This window comes from Podarcis tiliguerta (genome assembly GCF_965153285.1).
Source record: "Podarcis tiliguerta genome assembly, chromosome: 16".
Lineage (NCBI taxonomy): Eukaryota > Metazoa > Chordata > Lepidosauria > Squamata > Lacertidae > Podarcis > Podarcis tiliguerta.
Genome location: NC_139549.1, coordinates 13,403,478 through 13,420,036, shown reverse-complemented (window position 1 = coordinate 13,420,036; position 16,559 = coordinate 13,403,478). Strand labels below are relative to the sequence as shown.

At 47.6% G+C, this 16,559-nt stretch overlaps 1 protein-coding gene and 1 long non-coding RNA gene across 2 annotated transcripts in view; one reads left to right on the top strand and one right to left on the bottom strand.

Annotated features, from left to right (window-relative positions):
• The window catches only part of LOC310667114, a 196,342-nt gene that overhangs the window by 152,765 nt on the left and 27,018 nt on the right, over positions 1–16,559 (top strand). The gene's annotated exons all lie outside the window — the stretch shown is intronic.
• On the bottom strand, positions 362–13,455 carry ZFTA (zinc finger translocation associated). The gene is made up of 5 exons (XM_083418773.1): positions 12,947–13,455; positions 11,241–11,732; positions 8,678–9,067; positions 5,682–6,107; positions 362–4,706 (listed from the first exon to the last, which is right to left on the bottom strand). The coding sequence occupies exons 1-5, from the start codon at positions 12,993–12,995 to the stop codon at positions 4,180–4,182; spliced, it is 1,884 nt and encodes a 627-aa protein (XP_083274899.1). The 5' UTR covers positions 12,996–13,455; the 3' UTR covers positions 362–4,179.

The window sequence follows — 16,559 nt, the reverse complement described above, 5'->3', positions numbered from 1 at the left end:
TGAAGATTGGCTGTGCTGGCAGAGGTTGATGAGAGTAGGAGATTGCAACAAGCAGAAGTACACAGGTCCCTCTCACTCCCAAAAAAGCTTTACATTGGTTCCCATTTTTCCCACGGACCACTTGAAAATGTCTGATTGTCTTTAAAGATGTTTTTTTCTGCGTATTGCAGCCACTGTAATGTGCTGTGTGATTTTAATTGTGTTTTACAGACGATGCAGGCCACCCGAACAAATCTTGCAGACTGCTGATGGTCCAAAGACCACAGTTTAGGAACCCCTGTTCTTAATTGAGGAAAATATTAAAATCTAAAAGGCATCCCAGGTTTTAATTAAAAACAAACAGCCAGCCCAGAGCCTTAGGTTGCATTTTAAAATAGCATCATTTTTTTAGGATTTATTGACATAACCTGTTTTACAAAACTTAGTGCTTATATATATATATTTATATAATATTTTTTAAAAACCCTCCATATTAATGCAAAACACCTTTTCACAAGAGACACGGATGAGGTTCCAATACAGTCACAAGGTCATAACGGGCATTATTGAAATTTTACCTCGGAGTTCACGTTTCACAAGGATAGCTACAAAAAGGACCAAGCTATTGATTCGGAAAGATGGGATTGAAGGAGAACAGCTGTGCAAAAAATGTGACTCCTACTTTCACCTTGGGTGGGGGGAAGGAACTCTGCAAAGGGGGGGCATTCCTTTAAATGGAATTAAAGTAGAGCATGAGACTCTTCATCTCAGGGTCGTGGGTTCGAGCCCCACATTGGGCAAAAGATTCCTGCATTGCAGGGGGTTGGACTAGATGATCCTCGTGGTCCCTTCCAATTCTCTGGCTCTAACTTCCAGCAAGGATCAGCAAATTGGATTGTAAGTGCGGCTTTTCTTGTCCCTGCTTTTTTTGATATATGGCTGTAGGCTCTTTTTAAATTCAGTTTCTAGCCCTCATTTATTTCTAACGCATCTGGTCACCACTAACTCTGGACACATGGCCTGTGCAGGGCAGAGGCTCAGCAACTCAACCAGCATAACAGAGCTGAAATCAGGCTGTTCCTTTGGCCTAGAGCTGCCCATCTCAACCACAGACCCTCTTCAGTCTGGAGCACAGATCTTTCCCAGCCCCTTTATGGTGGAGAATGAACCTGCAACATTCCAAATGGAAAGCAGGTGTTCCATCACTGAGCAACCGCATTTCCCTAAAAAGATAGTGAAGATTCCAGTCCTCGTGCCTCTTGAGCTAAAGGGTCTATTGATAAACTGGAAGCTCCAAATCAAACCATTGGTCTATCTTGCTCAGAATTCCCAACATTGACTGGAAGCAACGGTTAAGTTTTTTGGGCAAGGTGTCTCTCAGCCCTGCCTGGAAACGCCAGAGATTAAATCTGGGATTTTCTGCATGCTAAGCAGATTCTCTTCCACTGACCTAGGGTCCCTGCTGCCAGAAGGCAAAGTGCAAAAGGTTTACCAACCCCATTTCTTTTAGTCTCCTAATTGCATCTAACCTCAAAAGGTAAAGGGAACCCTGACCATTAGGTCCAGTCGTGGCTGACTCTGGGGTTGTGGCGCTCATCTTGCTTTATTGGCTGAGGGAGCTGGCGTACAGCTTCCAGGTCATGTGGCCAGCATGACTAAGCCGCTTCTGGCGAACCAGAGCAGCGCACGGAAACGCCGTTTACCTTCCCGCCGGAGTGGTACCTATTTATCTACTTGCACTCTGACGTGCTTTCGAACTGCTAGGTTGGCAGGAGCAGGGACTGAGCAACGGGAGCTCACCCCATCACGGGGATTCGAAGCGCCGACCTGATCGGCAAGTCCTAGGCTCTGTGGTTTAACCCACAGCGCCACCCGCATCCCCTCATCTAACCTAGGGTTTCCCAAACTTGGGTCTCCAGCTATTTTTGGACTGCAGCTCCCATCATCCCTAGCTAGCAGGACCAGTGGTCAGGGATGATGGGAATTGTAGTCTGAAAACAGCTGGAGAAACCCTGATCTAACCCTGTTCTGGCAGTTCTGCTACAAATAGTGCTGCTGTTGTTTTTAAAAAATAAAAATAAAAAAAATCCATTTGGGGAAAACCCAAGGGTTGTCCTCACACAGAGCAGACCCACTGAAATTAACAAACGTAAGTTAGTCATGTCTGTAAACTTCAATGGGTCTCTTCTGAGTAGGCCAAGCATGGCAAACACCCCACATCTTGCATAATTGTAAGCTTTTTAGACAGATAAATTTGGGTGGGGCGTACATTGTCCTCTTTAGCCCTACAGATGCAGCTGTTTGTTTTAAAGTGGGATTGCATTTGGAAAGGGGGAAATACGCCTTGATCACAGGAAGCTGCCTTATACAGAGTTAGACCTTTGGGTCCATCTAGCTCAGTGCTGTCTACACTGATTGGCAGCAGCTCTCCAGGGTTCTGGGTTCTCTCCCAGCCCTACCTGCAGGTGCTGGGGGTTGGCTACTGAAACTTGCTCAGCAGCTGTTCATTGGGAGCAAACAGACCAGGAAAAGGTACGTGTCCTATGTCAATTCACATCTTTTTACGAGGAAGACCAACAGCAAATAAAGTAGTCCACGTCCTCCTAATTCACTTACACCAGAGTAAGAGCTTTTAGGGGTAGGGACTTGGAAAGACATGGGTCAAAATTAAAACCCAATGACGGAACGTTATAAATGCAAATCAGGATATAGGGACGCTGTCAGCAGCTCCTCAAAGTGACACTTTTCTGGACTGTTCCATTGTAGGTAGAATCGAGGGGGGGGGAGACCTCCCTGCATGTAGAAAGTTAGCACATGACAGATTCAACCTAGCATTTTCCTAAGTAGCAGGGTTCCCACCCCCGCCCCAGAGCCTGGCATAGTACAATCCAGGAAGTGCTGAGTCGCTCAATTCATCTGAGAGTCCAAAATGGCCATCTTAAGTGCAATCGCAGGGGAAATGCTCACAACAAGCCCAACTGATTTCAAATATTTTAACATGGTATATTAAGCACGGCCTATGCTGCATCAAGCAGAAAGGCCTCTTACAAGGAGTTCTGCAATATTCCAGGTATGGGATGGGGGCAAGGGCCGTAATTTCTTCACCCTTCGGCTATATGATGCACAGCCACAAATCGGGGCCTAGGCACTTGTGGAGGACATGGGGATTCTTCGTGGCCCAGCTTGTGAGGGAGGAACTGGATCTTGCCACCCACCTACCTGCGGGCAGGTCACAGTGGGCAGCTACCTGTCAACCGCTTGGTGTCACAATGGCGTCAGGTGACCATGTGGGTAAAGGAACAGGCCACAAAGTGCCAATGATTACCTGCTTGGGGTGGGCGGCTTGCAAAAAAAAAACCCAGGGCAGAGCAGGGTTCTGGCAACTGCAAACCCTCCTCTGGCCGAATGACAAATTTACCTCCACCACGTCTCATGTCATCTATTTCACACGTGGGGCAGCTGGATGTGGCTCAGCTGAGGCCTGGCTCAAAGAGCCTCCCAGACCAGACTAGGAGTCCTAGCTATCAAAGAACCTGACCTTTGATGCCTTGGAGCATGGTGGGGAAACCTCAAGGAGCATTTACCTGTGTTGCTCCTCCCATTTTTGGCTCTGGCTCCGCCCACCACTGCCAAGCACCCCTAGAAGGGAAGGCAGCCCTCTGGCTGAAAACATAGGTGCTCCACATTACAGCAGCAACTTTGCTTCCCACAGAAACCTCCAGGCCTCGGGGCTTGATTAAGTGCACTTGCCCCCTGTGACAGTGCTGTTACAGACCTTCCTTTCTTCAGAAAATACCGAAGCTCCCCCCCCCCCCCCCCTACCTTTCTGAAACCTTACCAAAATAGTTGGGAGCACAAAAAATCCAGGTGCAGAGAAAAGGGGCTTTGGGGAATGGAGTGGGGTGAAAACACCTTTAAGAAACCCTTTCTCACTAGAACAGAACATGCAAATCAAAACGGATGCTGTGCAGAGAGAAACAAAGACAAAGCAAAACAAGACTTCCCCGGCGTCTGCATTATTTGCTTCCAGTTGCAGAATTCTGCGCTATCCACTCCAGTCGCAGAATTCCGAAACCTGAGAATTCCAAAAGGGAATTCCGCCATCCATAGGAGGAAGAGGTGGGGAGGAAAACAAACAAGTTGAGTTCTTCGGTCAACGGAGTCCACCCTGCTACCACGAGGGCAGTCCACGTCCGCAGGCTACACCGTACATACCGGCAAATTGTAACCAAACCCCATTTTCCCTGCACCTTGGACACTTGGCTTGACGTCGGCAGGCTCAGAGTCCGGGCTGAGGGAGGTCTTTGTGCCCAGGTGCCTGGGATTCTGAGCGGGCCCGTTTTCGGCATAGGCATCGAGGATGGTCTGTTTCTCCAGCGCCGTGAACTCCAGGGAGAACCGGTGGACCTGAAGGATGTGCCGCTTGATGGTGCTGACTTTAAGGGTCGCCAACGTGCCCCCGCACACCATACACACCAGACCGTGCCGCTGCTCATCATAATCCATCAGGTACTCTACCCGCCAGCGCGGCTGGTAGTTCCGGCGCTGACCCCGCCGGGACGGGGCACTGGCCAGCGAAGACGCGGCCTCCGAGGATTGCTGAGAGGAAGCTAGTCTTCCTGCTGCGGGGGCCTCTTCCTCATCTTCTTCCTCTCCTGCAGGCATTGTCCCGCCCTCTTGAGATTCCTCAGGGGACAAAGGGGGGTTGCAAGCCTGCTGAGATTCCACTGGAGGAACAGAAGAACAACAGTGGGGAGATCACAGTCCAGCCAGGAGTAATCAAATATCTCTGCAACTTAGGACTGTCATATTTATATTATTTATAATTAATTATTATCACTATTACTCTTATTAAACTGTATGCTGAACTGTGAAATAAAGCACCTGGGAAACCATGAAGCTGGGAGTCCAAGTGCTGTCTTTTTCCTCCTCCCTCCTCAATCCCATTTCCCTATGTGCCATGTCTTTTAGCTTTCCTGTTGTTGTTTTTTTGTTTTTCCTTTTTCCTTTTGGCTGAGGGAGCCAGCGTACAGCTTCCGGGTCATGTGGCCAGCATGACAAAGCCGCTTCTGGCGAACCAGAGCAGTGCACGGAAATGCCATTTACCTTCCCGCCGGAGCAGTACCTATTTATCTACTTGCACTTTGACATGCTTTCAAAATGCTAGGTTGGCAGGAGCAGGGACTGAGCAGCGGGAGCTCACCCCATCGCAGGGATTCGAACCGCCAACCTTCTGATCGGCAAGTCCTAGGCTCTGTGGTTTAACCCACAGAGCCACCCGCGTCCCCTTTTAGCTTTCCTCTTAACAGCCCTGCTACTATACTGCCCTCCGTGAAAGAGCCCCACCCATTTTTTATGATAAATGAACCCAGGCATAGGCAAACTCAACCCTCCAAATGTTTTTTATTTATACACTGCCCTTCCCGGTTCAAAAACTGGGCTCAGGGCGGCTAACAACAAATTTAAAACAATTGTAAAGGCAGCATAAAATACAGTATAAAAACATGAATAACAATAAATTTCAAAGTTCAGAAATCAGTTTAGGGGAAATCCATCTAATAAGCATTAGATAATCACCAGGGCTAGCTGGCTGAATAATAATAATTAAGGTATTATTATTATTATTATTATTATTATTATTATTATTATTATACCAGGAGCAGAATGCACCTGGGGGATTTCAAACCCCGCCTGCCCCTTACCTTTGTCTGCCTCGCCGTCTGTTTCGGGCAAGGAGTCTTCCGCGTCCGCCAGGCGGGCCACCTTCTGGTTCCACTCCTCCACGATGAGGGCCTTGACGTGGTGGCTCAGCTGGGTGGAGTCCGGGTGCTTCTGCTGAATGTGCCTCTTGATGGTGCTCATCTTGAGCGTGGCCAAGGAGCTCCCGCACACCATGCACACCAGGCCGTGGCGCGACCCGTTGTAGTCCATCAAGTACTCCACCCGCCAGTGCTCCTGGAAGTAGCGGCGGTGGTCCCTCCCCCGGGCCGGGGCGGGAAGGCCGCTCTCTTCCGAGTCCCAAGCGCCAGCCTCCTCAGAGCCGTCCTCGCCAGCAGGCTGGTCTGGAGACGTGGGGGGGTCCACCTCCTTCTTCGTCAGGTCCTGAGGGGACGGCTCGGACTCTGCCTCTGGGGTGGATCCAGGAAGGAGTGGGAAAGGGGGGGACAAGAGGACGGATTTAATTACACAAAGGTCCTGCTTACCAAACACACAGTGTTCCCTGCAAATCGATCGTTAGTTGCATAAGGAGTCAATGATTTCCGTTGAGTCCTGTGGGGAAATTTCTAATTTTGAATTTTTTCCCTAATTTTTGAAAAATTCTAATTTTGAATTTTGACCTCCCAGTGTTCCCTGCAAATTGATCGTTAGCCAAGCGTTTGCATAAGGAGTCAATGATTTCCATTGAGTCCTGTGAGGAAATTTCCAATTTTGATTCCCCCCCCCCCAATTTTTGAAAAATTCTAATTTTGAATTTTGACCTCCCACCGAAAAACAGAAAAAATGCTCTGATTTGTCTGATCTCTCACTCACTCACTTCATTGCTCCATCAACCAGCAAACGGCAAGCAAGGAAGTAGAAGATGCTCTCTGTTCAAGTATCTGAATCTGTGATGTGTCTAGCGATGTTTGGGTAGTCATTCCTCACGTTTGAACAGGTGAATGTTCGCTGTTTCTCGTTCATAAAGCAGAACCTGCGCGTAGTACTGCCAAGGTTCTGGTCTTGCCCTCCCTATGTGCCTCACATTGCATCCCCCGCTCTGAGCCAATTCATCCACAGTAACGACTACCCCTTTGTAGTTCTGGGAACAGTGACATGTTAAGGGTGCTAAGATTTGTTAGGAGACCCTTATTCCCGTCAAAAATGTCCGTCCGAAGATGCAAAGATCTTCCCCCGAAAAAGTATCATCTGGCACCAACCTGCCCACATGACTCTCGACAACAATTTTTGTTAAGAGTTTTCTTCATCGCAACAGATGCCAAAGGATGATAAGCAAAGAAACAGTGACACAGCTGATTGACACTTTCAAAAAATAACTCAGAACCATCCATACTGATAATACATGTGTGTGTTTATATTTAGTGTATATTTACCTCTATCATGTTATGAAATAGATACGTGTGTCTGGTTTTTTCCTTTCCTCAGCAGAAAATTGGCTGTTGTTAATTGCTTTAAAAAATTTAAAAAAATTAGTGTATTTTTCATCTTTGTTGGAAGCCGCCCAGATGGGCGGGGTACAAATAATAAATTATTATTATTATTATCTCACAGTGCTACAATTCGCAGAATTCCCCAGGAAGAGACGGAAAGTGTAGCTCTGTGACAAGGGGGTTCGCTCAGTAATTCTCAGCACCTTTAGCAAACTATAACTCCCAGGATTTTTTTTTGGGGGGGGGGAGAAGCCATGGCTGTTTAAAGTGGCATGATACTGCTTTAAAATGTATAGTACAGATAGCGAAGACAATACTGAGCTAGATGCACCAAAGGTTCAAGGCAGAACAAGTCAGTTTGTTTCCAACTCACAAGCCATCCCCGTTTTGAGGACACTCCATTCCGCACGCCTATCTTTGATTTTCCGGGTTTTGCCACTCACCAGGATTCTGTGCCCACTGAGCATGCTCAGTCCGCACTCACTTATCTGTTTTGTACTTCCACAACTCTTGGTTCCGCTCTCCCTCCCACAAGAGACTGCTCTGGATGCCTCACTCTCTGATTACACAAAGATTTGGAGAAATGAGCTTCCTGTTCGCACCTGCTGTTTGGCCCTCCCCCTGACCATTGGCTGTGGCTGCTGGGAACTGGAGTTCTGTACCATACAGTCAACGCCAGGTTCCCTTATCCTTGGTCACTAGCATGTATCCCAGGATTTCCTTCAAGAAGAAGCTACAGACAGGAGCTCCTCCATTTTAAGTACGGTGCCTGATTCAGAGAAGCAACACAGCAGGCCCAAAACTTATGCGGGGCTTACACTCTAGGGATCCATGAGCAGATACAAAATCGTGCAAAGTCATGAAGATAACTGGAACCCCCCCTCTGTACAACCAATCCTACCTTTCTGGACTCCGGGAAGAGGAAAGTCGTTTGAGGCCTCAGAAATGCTCTGGGGGGTCCACACCCTTCCTGAGGGTTCAAGCAGCCTTCCCAGAGCCTGGAAAGAAAGGCTGGTGGCTTAAAAACTATTTCCGTGACAGGAAAAACTGGCGCAGAATGAGTTTTCCAAGCCCTCTGCCTTGCTTACTGGGCTCTGCGAAGGTCACGCGAAATCCCATGTGGCCTTCACGAGGTCTCAGACAGCTTCTTCCACCAGTTTCTTCACCCTCCGCATTCTCCATTTACAGTGGTACCTTGCAAGTCGAATGGAATCTGTTCTGGAAGTCCGTTCAACTTCCAAGATGTTTGGAAACCAAGGCGCGGCTTCCAATTGGCTGCAGGAAGCTCCCGCAGCCAATCAGAAGCCGCGTTGGACATTTGGGTTCCAAAGAACGTTCGCAAACCGGAGCAGTCACTTCCAGGTTTGCAGCGTTGGGGAGCCAAAATGTTCATGTCGCAAGGCGTCCGTCAACCAAGGCACGACTGTATTTATTTACTTCCCCGCCACCTGCACAATCATGTCATTTGCAGGCCTGCTGAAATATCGTTCTAATTCCGGCGCTCTGCTTCCGGCCCTCCCCTCCCACCCTCTGCCCGTTTCCTGCCTCACCCACTGGTGCCTCTCCTGTGCCCTCGGCTGGCGGGACCACGGCCCGGGCGTTCCAGGTCTCCAGGATGCTGGCCTTCTCGGCGGGGCTGAAGCCAAGCGAGCTGGGGTGAGCGTCCATGACGTGCCTCTTGATGTCGTCCAAGTTGAGGCTGGGCAGGGAGGAGCCGCACATCATGCAGAAGAGGCGGTTGCCCTGAGGGTCATAGTCCATCAGGAACTCAGACTGGAACCAGCTCTGCAGGGACTCTTTCAGGTAACGCTCCAAGTTCTGCTCTTCCCCTCCCGGAGAGGCTTTCAAGGCCAGGCCGGAGGGCCGTCGCCCCCCACGAGAGGAAAGGGGTCCTGGGCCACGGCGCCTCCTGCGGCTGCTACTCAGCGGAAATTCTCCACCTGTACAGAAGCAAGGCAGGTGGAGAGCAGGTGAACCTTCTTGTCTGCTTTTCGGAATCTAATTTTGTCAGAGATGATGAACATTACTAAATAAACTATTGTCTGCTGTCCAAAATTAATGTTACTGATATCTACAATGTAGATAAAGAATCAGAAGAATTGGTCTTATATTTCACATTTTCACATGTGAAATGTGAATTTACGAATATAATGTATATGTAGCAATATGTAAAGATTTCATATATGTATTGCAACATTAATAATAAATTAATTTAGAAAAGGGGGGGGAAAGAATTGGTCTTACATATATGATTGTGGCAGCTCAAATAGTAATTGAAACTCAGGGGGGAAATAGCCCAAAATATTACGCTAAACACTTGGTACCACTCTGGAATACAGCTATAAATGGGGGGAAATCACACATAATTTGAGATTTTGACAAGCCTAGAACCTCCAGACATATGATTTGGCATTCCTTTATGACATATACAAGGGAACCGTCATTTTCAAGATAACCCCCGGCACCACCTTGGCAAATCTGGAACTATGATAATCAGATCATGACAATATTTACTTGGGCTTTGTTTTGTTTTTAACCCACGTACAATTGCACTTATTCTGCATGCCTGTTTTATCATTTTGCTTTTCATCTTTTAATTTTCATCTGTTCACTTTTATATACACTATAAAATTAAATTAGAAATCTTCACAAAAAGATAAAAATAAAACCTCCTTATCTGCTTGGGATGGCCACTTAACGTATTTTTTTATATATATAAAAAAAGGAAGGATGAAAGGAATATCCAACTGTAAAAAAAATTGTGTGGGTCCCCAGGGAGGGAAAACAGAGATCATCTTGTCTTTCATCCACAAGGTTCAATTCCCAATGGCTTCCTCAGGCAGGGCTGGCAAAGATTCCCTGTCTGAAAGCCTAGAAAGCTGTTGCCATTCAGTGCAGAATGGGAAACTGGCAGAATGGGAAACTTCTCAGCTGATTCCACCAGCTGATTAGCAAGTGGGCGTGGCTTGAGGGAAATGACATCACTGACCAAATCAGAACCAACCCACCCCTGGGAGGCCAGGATTGGCTCACAGGCTGGAGGCTCCCCACCAGTGATGTAAACAATATTGAGCTAGAAAGAGGCGACGGCCCGACTTAGCAGGAAACCTTTGCTGTTGGACTTCAACTCCTATCATCCCCAACAACTCGGTAAGATGGCTGGGAATGATGGGAGTCAAACAGCATTTGTGGGATACGTTTATATCCTCGGTCTCCACAGTGCAAGTCCAACCCTCTCACTGTGTTAAGCAATTTAGTTGTCAGGATTATCTATCAAAGTATCATCCAAACATGAAGTTGCGGGCAGGAATTGAAATATAAACAGTGGATAACTGAAAGAACTAGGATAGCAAAGTTTAGATAACAGAAACACATGTACTGTAAAACAGCTAAGAAAAAGAAGTGGAAAACAAACATCAGGAAAGGGGGGGGGGGCGGGAAGCCAGTAAGAAATCTATGCTGAATTTTTTTGGGGGGGAGGATATGATGATAAATGTTACGGAATATTTTTGGAGAATTAATAAACATTTTGTGCCGCATATCTGAAGTTCCACAAACACTAGAAACAAAACTCTCTTTTTCAATGAAACCTATATAAAAATTTAGTTGTCAGGGGTTTTTTGAAGGTTTTGTCATCTGTTCAAGTAACAATTTCATGGCCAAAAAACAAATATAGTCACTGAAGAAAAATATACCATTTCTGACAATATTAAAAAAGGAGGTGGGGTTAGATCAACAAACAGAGGATAAGGCATCATAAATCATATATGATTTTTGACATGACTGAGAATCGCAGACCCAGGGATGAAGAACTTTAAATTGTTCAGGTCGGGATGTGGAAAATATGAAAACAACGAGGAGGCAGGACTGAACATTTGGAGATATGCTTCAGAGGTCCAGACTATGGGGAGCGCGGAAAAATTAATAATTAAAATTTGGATTACAATTTGGCCTTTTTATTTTAGTTTTTAGTTTTTAATTAGATTATGATGTAGACATGTTGATTGGCTGTCTTTATTGGAAAATCAATAAAAATTATTTCAAACAAAGGATAAGGCTATCCGTGGCTACAATTAAGATGATCCACAAACCAGCAAACTTAGGCCCCCCTACCGTGGCCCCCCTCCTGAGCCTCGGGCGCGTTGGGGTGCTCTCTGGCTCCGTCGCCCTCTGCCTCAAGGCCCAGGTGGGCGTCCCAGCTGTTCATGATGACCTCCTTCTCGTGGGCGCTCCAGGCCAGGGAGTACGGGTGCTTCTGGCGGATGTGCCTTTTGATGGTGCTGAGCTTGAGGGTGGCCAGAGAGCTGCCGCAGACCATGCAAATCATGCCATGCCGGGCGGCGTTGAAGTCCATCAGGTACTCTGCCCTCCAGTGCTCATGGTAATAGCGCCGGTGGTCGCGCCCGGGGATGCGACTCTTGCCGGGCCTCGACGCCCGCTCCTCGCAGTGATCAGAGTACTTGCGCCCTCCGGAGAGGAGGGCAGAGGGGTCCTTGACGGCAGTCCCTCGCACGAAGCCGTTCCCAGAGGGCCGCAGGGCGTGTCCAGAGCGCAACTCGCCGCTGCTTTGCGAATCGGCTGCCTCTTCTGGGAACAGCGACTCTTCTGGGGAGACACAAACACTCGCCTTCAATAATAGTAATAATAATGAGTGGAGCTTACAACGAAACCTCTTCCTATTTGGCGTTTTAAAAAAAGAATTAAAGAGCTGCTGAGAGTAGATAGGTCCCAGGCTGCAAGGAGGATACAGTGTACAGTGGTACCGCTGGTTAAGAACTTAATTCATTCCGGAGGTCCATTCTTAACCTGAAACTGCTCCTAACCTGAGGTACCACTTTAGCTAATGGGGCCTCCCACTGCTGCCGTGCCGCTGGAGCACGATTTCTGTTCTCATCCTGAAGCAAAGTTCTTAACCCGAGGTACTATTTCTGGGTTAGCGGAGTTTGTAAGCTGAAGCATCTGTAACCTGAAGTGTCTGTAACCCGAGGTACAACTGTAACTGTTTTGACAGGGGACAAAACAACGTTTTGGGCAGGGGCGGTGGTGCAAGACTTGCTGGCCCGGAAGCGAAGATGTTGTGTCACTTTGTGAAAGCAAGGTTGAAGTAGTGGGACCATAGGGTTGGAAGGGGCACCAGGGTCATCTAGTCCAACCCCCTGCAAAGCAGGAGTAACAGACTTTACAGGGATACGGAGAAAAAGAGAGTAGTGCTGTATACAACATTGGAAGGGGCTGGTTTCAAATGGGCAGCAGGACCTGTCAAAGAGACAGGCCCACAAAACCACACCTGGGGGCTGGGGGTTGAGAGGGGTTTGTCCAAACTGGGGGGGGGGAGGGGTTTCCCCAAAGGAGGAGCCAAACTCCCCCTAAGTATTCCTGATCTTCAAGGGTGAGGACACACACACACACCCCTTCAGGGAGAGAGGGCTCCCCCCTTTCCACGTCATTTGATTCTTGGCAGCTCGGATTCCTTTTGTGCTCAATCCCTCGTCGCTATTTTTTTGAATGGGAGAGGCAGGAATCCGTCCAGGGCTGAAGTGCCCAGGAAGATGGAGGAAGGCGGGGGGGGGGATCTTAAAGGGGCCATCGCTCTTCCTCCACCCGCCCCCCCCCTACCGACTTCCTTCTCCCTGCCCAGCTGGGCAAACTTGCAACACCCCCCACAACAAACACACCCCTACCAACACCGACCAGGTATTTTTTTTCCGGAGGGGGGGGTGCCACTCTCCAACTCACACACGACCAGCAGGTGGCGTGGAAAAGAGGAGGGGGCGCGCGCATATATTCCCCCCCCCCAAGAGGGGGCCTTTTGTACTCACCTGGATCCTGGGGCTCGAGCTTGATGCAAAGGCTGGGGGGCTCCTCCATGCTTGGCTCCCTCCCTCCCTGCCTAGGGATTCATCTCCACCCCCCACCTCGATGCACACAAATAACCTTCCCGGCTTCGCTGTGGATTCTCTCGGATACGTTGCAATATTCCCCGCTCCCCCCCCCAACCCCCGATTTCTTAAAATAAAAATATATATGGATAAATTGCAAATTTTTTCTCCCCCCACCGCTTCTAATCGACTTGCATCAAGGCTCCGTTTCCACGGCCGAAAAAGAAGAAGAAGCAGAGCCAGGCGGCTCCGGTTAGCAGGGTGGGGATGCCTTTCCCCCCGGGGCCCCTGGGGCTCCTTTAAGGGCTCCTGGGTAAATTTAAAGGGGACGTGCTCTATTTTTGCAGCTGAGGGGGGAGGGAAGAGAGAAAAAGAGGGGAGGGGAGGAGAGGGGGTGATTCGCTGGACACCCTTTCCCCCCCAAAAAGTGTCTCAAAGCATCCCTAACCCGGTTCTTCCTCGTTGTATTGTTTTGTCCCCTAAGCTATATATATATATCCATATATCCGTATTTAAGGTGTAATTTTTTTTAAGCCTACATAACCAGGTCCCTATCGCGGCCCCCTGCTGCTGGCGCAAGGGGATGAGAGATTTTGGAAAGTGGGGGGAGGGGGAAATTGGGGGAATGAAAGGAAGGGGCCTCCCCGTGGCCCCTGGCCCTTCAAGCAAGCCTTCCGTTCAGTCCGATTGTTTTTTAGCTGTTGCAGGTTCTCTGAGTATACATCATGCATTTGAAGCACATTATTCCACCCACTAAAGAATCCTGGAAACTGTAGTTTACCCCTCCCCCACGGAGCTACAGTTCCCAGCACCCTTAACAAACTACAGCTCGTGTGTGTGAATAGTCTTTAAAGTGAAGACTCCGGAATAAAGCACGTTTCCCCCCAACAACAAATCCTGGGAACTGTAGCTTTTTAGAAGTGCTGAGAATTTTGGGGCCCTATAAGGGACAAACTACAGTTCTCAGATTTGTTTGTGGGGAAGTCATGTGCTTTAAATGTATCCTCGATATCCCTAATGCACATTCTAGAGAGGAATGCACAAGCAGGTGAATGGGTCAAAACATTATGGAGATTCCTAGATGCAGTTTTGGAGAGTTACCATTCTCTGCCCTTCTGACACATCTCTCTGTGGCAGGTGTGAAATATGCAGAAATCCAACAGGTGAAGCACTGCTACGAAAAGATTCCCTTGTTGCATTTCTGCCTACCTGGCAGGGTTCGAAGACATGGGAGCTTAGCTAGGAACAACAAATGTGGAGAGATCAACCCTCTTTGGGGCCCATATTTTCAGTATGTTGTAAGGCAGAGATGAGGAATCTGTGGCCCTACAGATTCCGTAGAACTACAATTCCTCTCCTCCCTAAGCACTGGTAATGCTGGCTGGGGCTGATGGAAGCTGGAGTCCAGCAAAATCCAAAGGGCCACAGACTCTCTATCCTAGCTGTAAGAGATAGATCAAAACAATCAAAGGGGTTTGGGGGTTGCCAACTGACCAGAAGGGAGGGGAGGGGGAAACAGGCACAGCCTGCTCTTGCGCTGTTAGCAACAGTTTTATCTGCAGAAGTCCTCAGATGACCACTGATTTGCTGCACAGAGATCAGCAGCGTTATTGGCTAACGTGTGCTGACTGAGCACAGGCGCAGGGGACAGTAAATAAGTTGGCAACTTTAAGGGGGATGACAGGGAGCTGAAGAAGCTTGAGGCAGAAGATGCAATAAGCTTATTGATTTATTTAACAGAGCATGTGTCATTTGATTGTAAGTAGACTCTCTAAAGTGGCATGCAAAAACTTATCAATAAAAGACAAAGTTAAAAACTGGTATTTTAAAAAATTCAAAATTTCATTAAAATCAACAAGCTAAAAACAGATTAAAACACTAACTCAACACATCAGTTCATCCCTGTTTAGGTAGATTGAGTTTGGAGCTGAGCATAGTTGAAGAGAGACGTGGTTTGCCCTTGCTGAAAGATTTGCAGGAAAACCACATTCACACGCTGCCCATTGGGTTGTGTGAACTGTCGAGTTTGGGTCCGGGTTGTTGGTTTTCACCAGGCAAGACTCCTGTGCCTACAAGCGTGGCTAAGCTGTGACCCTTCAGCTGTAGACTCCAATTCCCATCACCCCTGACTATTAGCTTGGCCCGCAGTGGCTGATGGAGTCTAGCAACATTTGGAAGAAAGCCACCCCTATCCTAGGGTATGAATTCAACAGGTATGGCCAGGATTGGTAGCAACAGGTAAGCTTTATTTGTTGCACTTCTTACCATTGTGTCACTGTTAACAGAGACAAATATGACATTAAGTTGTTACCATTATTATTATTTTCCAGTATGGTGCCATCGGTGTGCTCAGCAGTTGACAAAGTTCAAGAATAGCATTTCCTCCAGTATATCCCCTTAGGCTTAAATTACGTTGGCATCTGGGTTCTAAGGGCCAAGCTTTACACAGCAGATTGCAAACCTGTAGGCGGGGCCAAATTTGGACCAAGCGCACCACAAAGGGCTCTGCCGGATCAGGCGAAAGGCCTATTTAGTCCAGCATTTTCACAATTTATCTAGGAAATGGTGACTATCACTACATCTTGCAGTAGCAAATTCCACAATTTAACTTGGTGCTGGGTGGAGAAGTCCTTACTTTTCCCAGTCATGAATTTTCCAACATTTGGCTGAACTGGCTGTCCATGAGTTCTAGGACTCAGCTATACAGCTGCAAATAAAACGTTTTAAGTGTGTTTTAAGTGCATTATACAAATGTGACACAAGATGGCGATGGTGAGCTGGTGGCAAATTCAATATATATTTTGAAAATGTTTTTTAAAAAAGCATTTTCACATTGTTTTTATGTGTGTGTAGATTCCACCCTAGTGTCATGAGAGAGGGAGAAAAACTTCTCTCTGTCACTTTCTCCACACAATGCATGATTTTATACACTGCGATCATGTCTCCCCTAAAAAGTCTCAATGTTGTAACCTTTCCTCACAGGGGAGTTGGGGGAAATTGCATTCAAACATAACTGCACATGAGTGCTAGTTGGCGCCCAAAGGGGTTAAGATCACAGAGTTCTCTTCTCAGTCACAGACTCCGTGAGGGTAAATGTCAAGCTGCTTCTTTTTCTTTCTCTCATTCTCTTTGCACCATGTAAACGACCAGGATGGACATGCCTGTCCTGGTTGCTGAACTTTCTCCAAGCTCAGGACATGCATGTTTGAAACTACATTGGTACCTCGGTTTATGAACTTAATCCGTTCCGGAAGTCCGTTCTTAAACAGAAACCGTTCTTAAACCGAGATGCGCTTTCCCTAATGAGGCCTCCTGCCACCAGTAACCTTCCACCATTCAGCTTCCGTTCTTAGACCGAGGTAAAGTTCGCAAACCGGGACACCACTTCCGGTTTTGCGGAGTTCTTAAACCGAATAGTTCGTAAACAGGACTGTTCTTAAACTGAGGTATCACTGTACATTCTGTATTTTGTTAGCTGTGTTCTCCTTACTGCTGCATGGAACAACTCATGAATCAGACCTTTAGATTTAGTAAGTAAATCGTTTTAAACTTA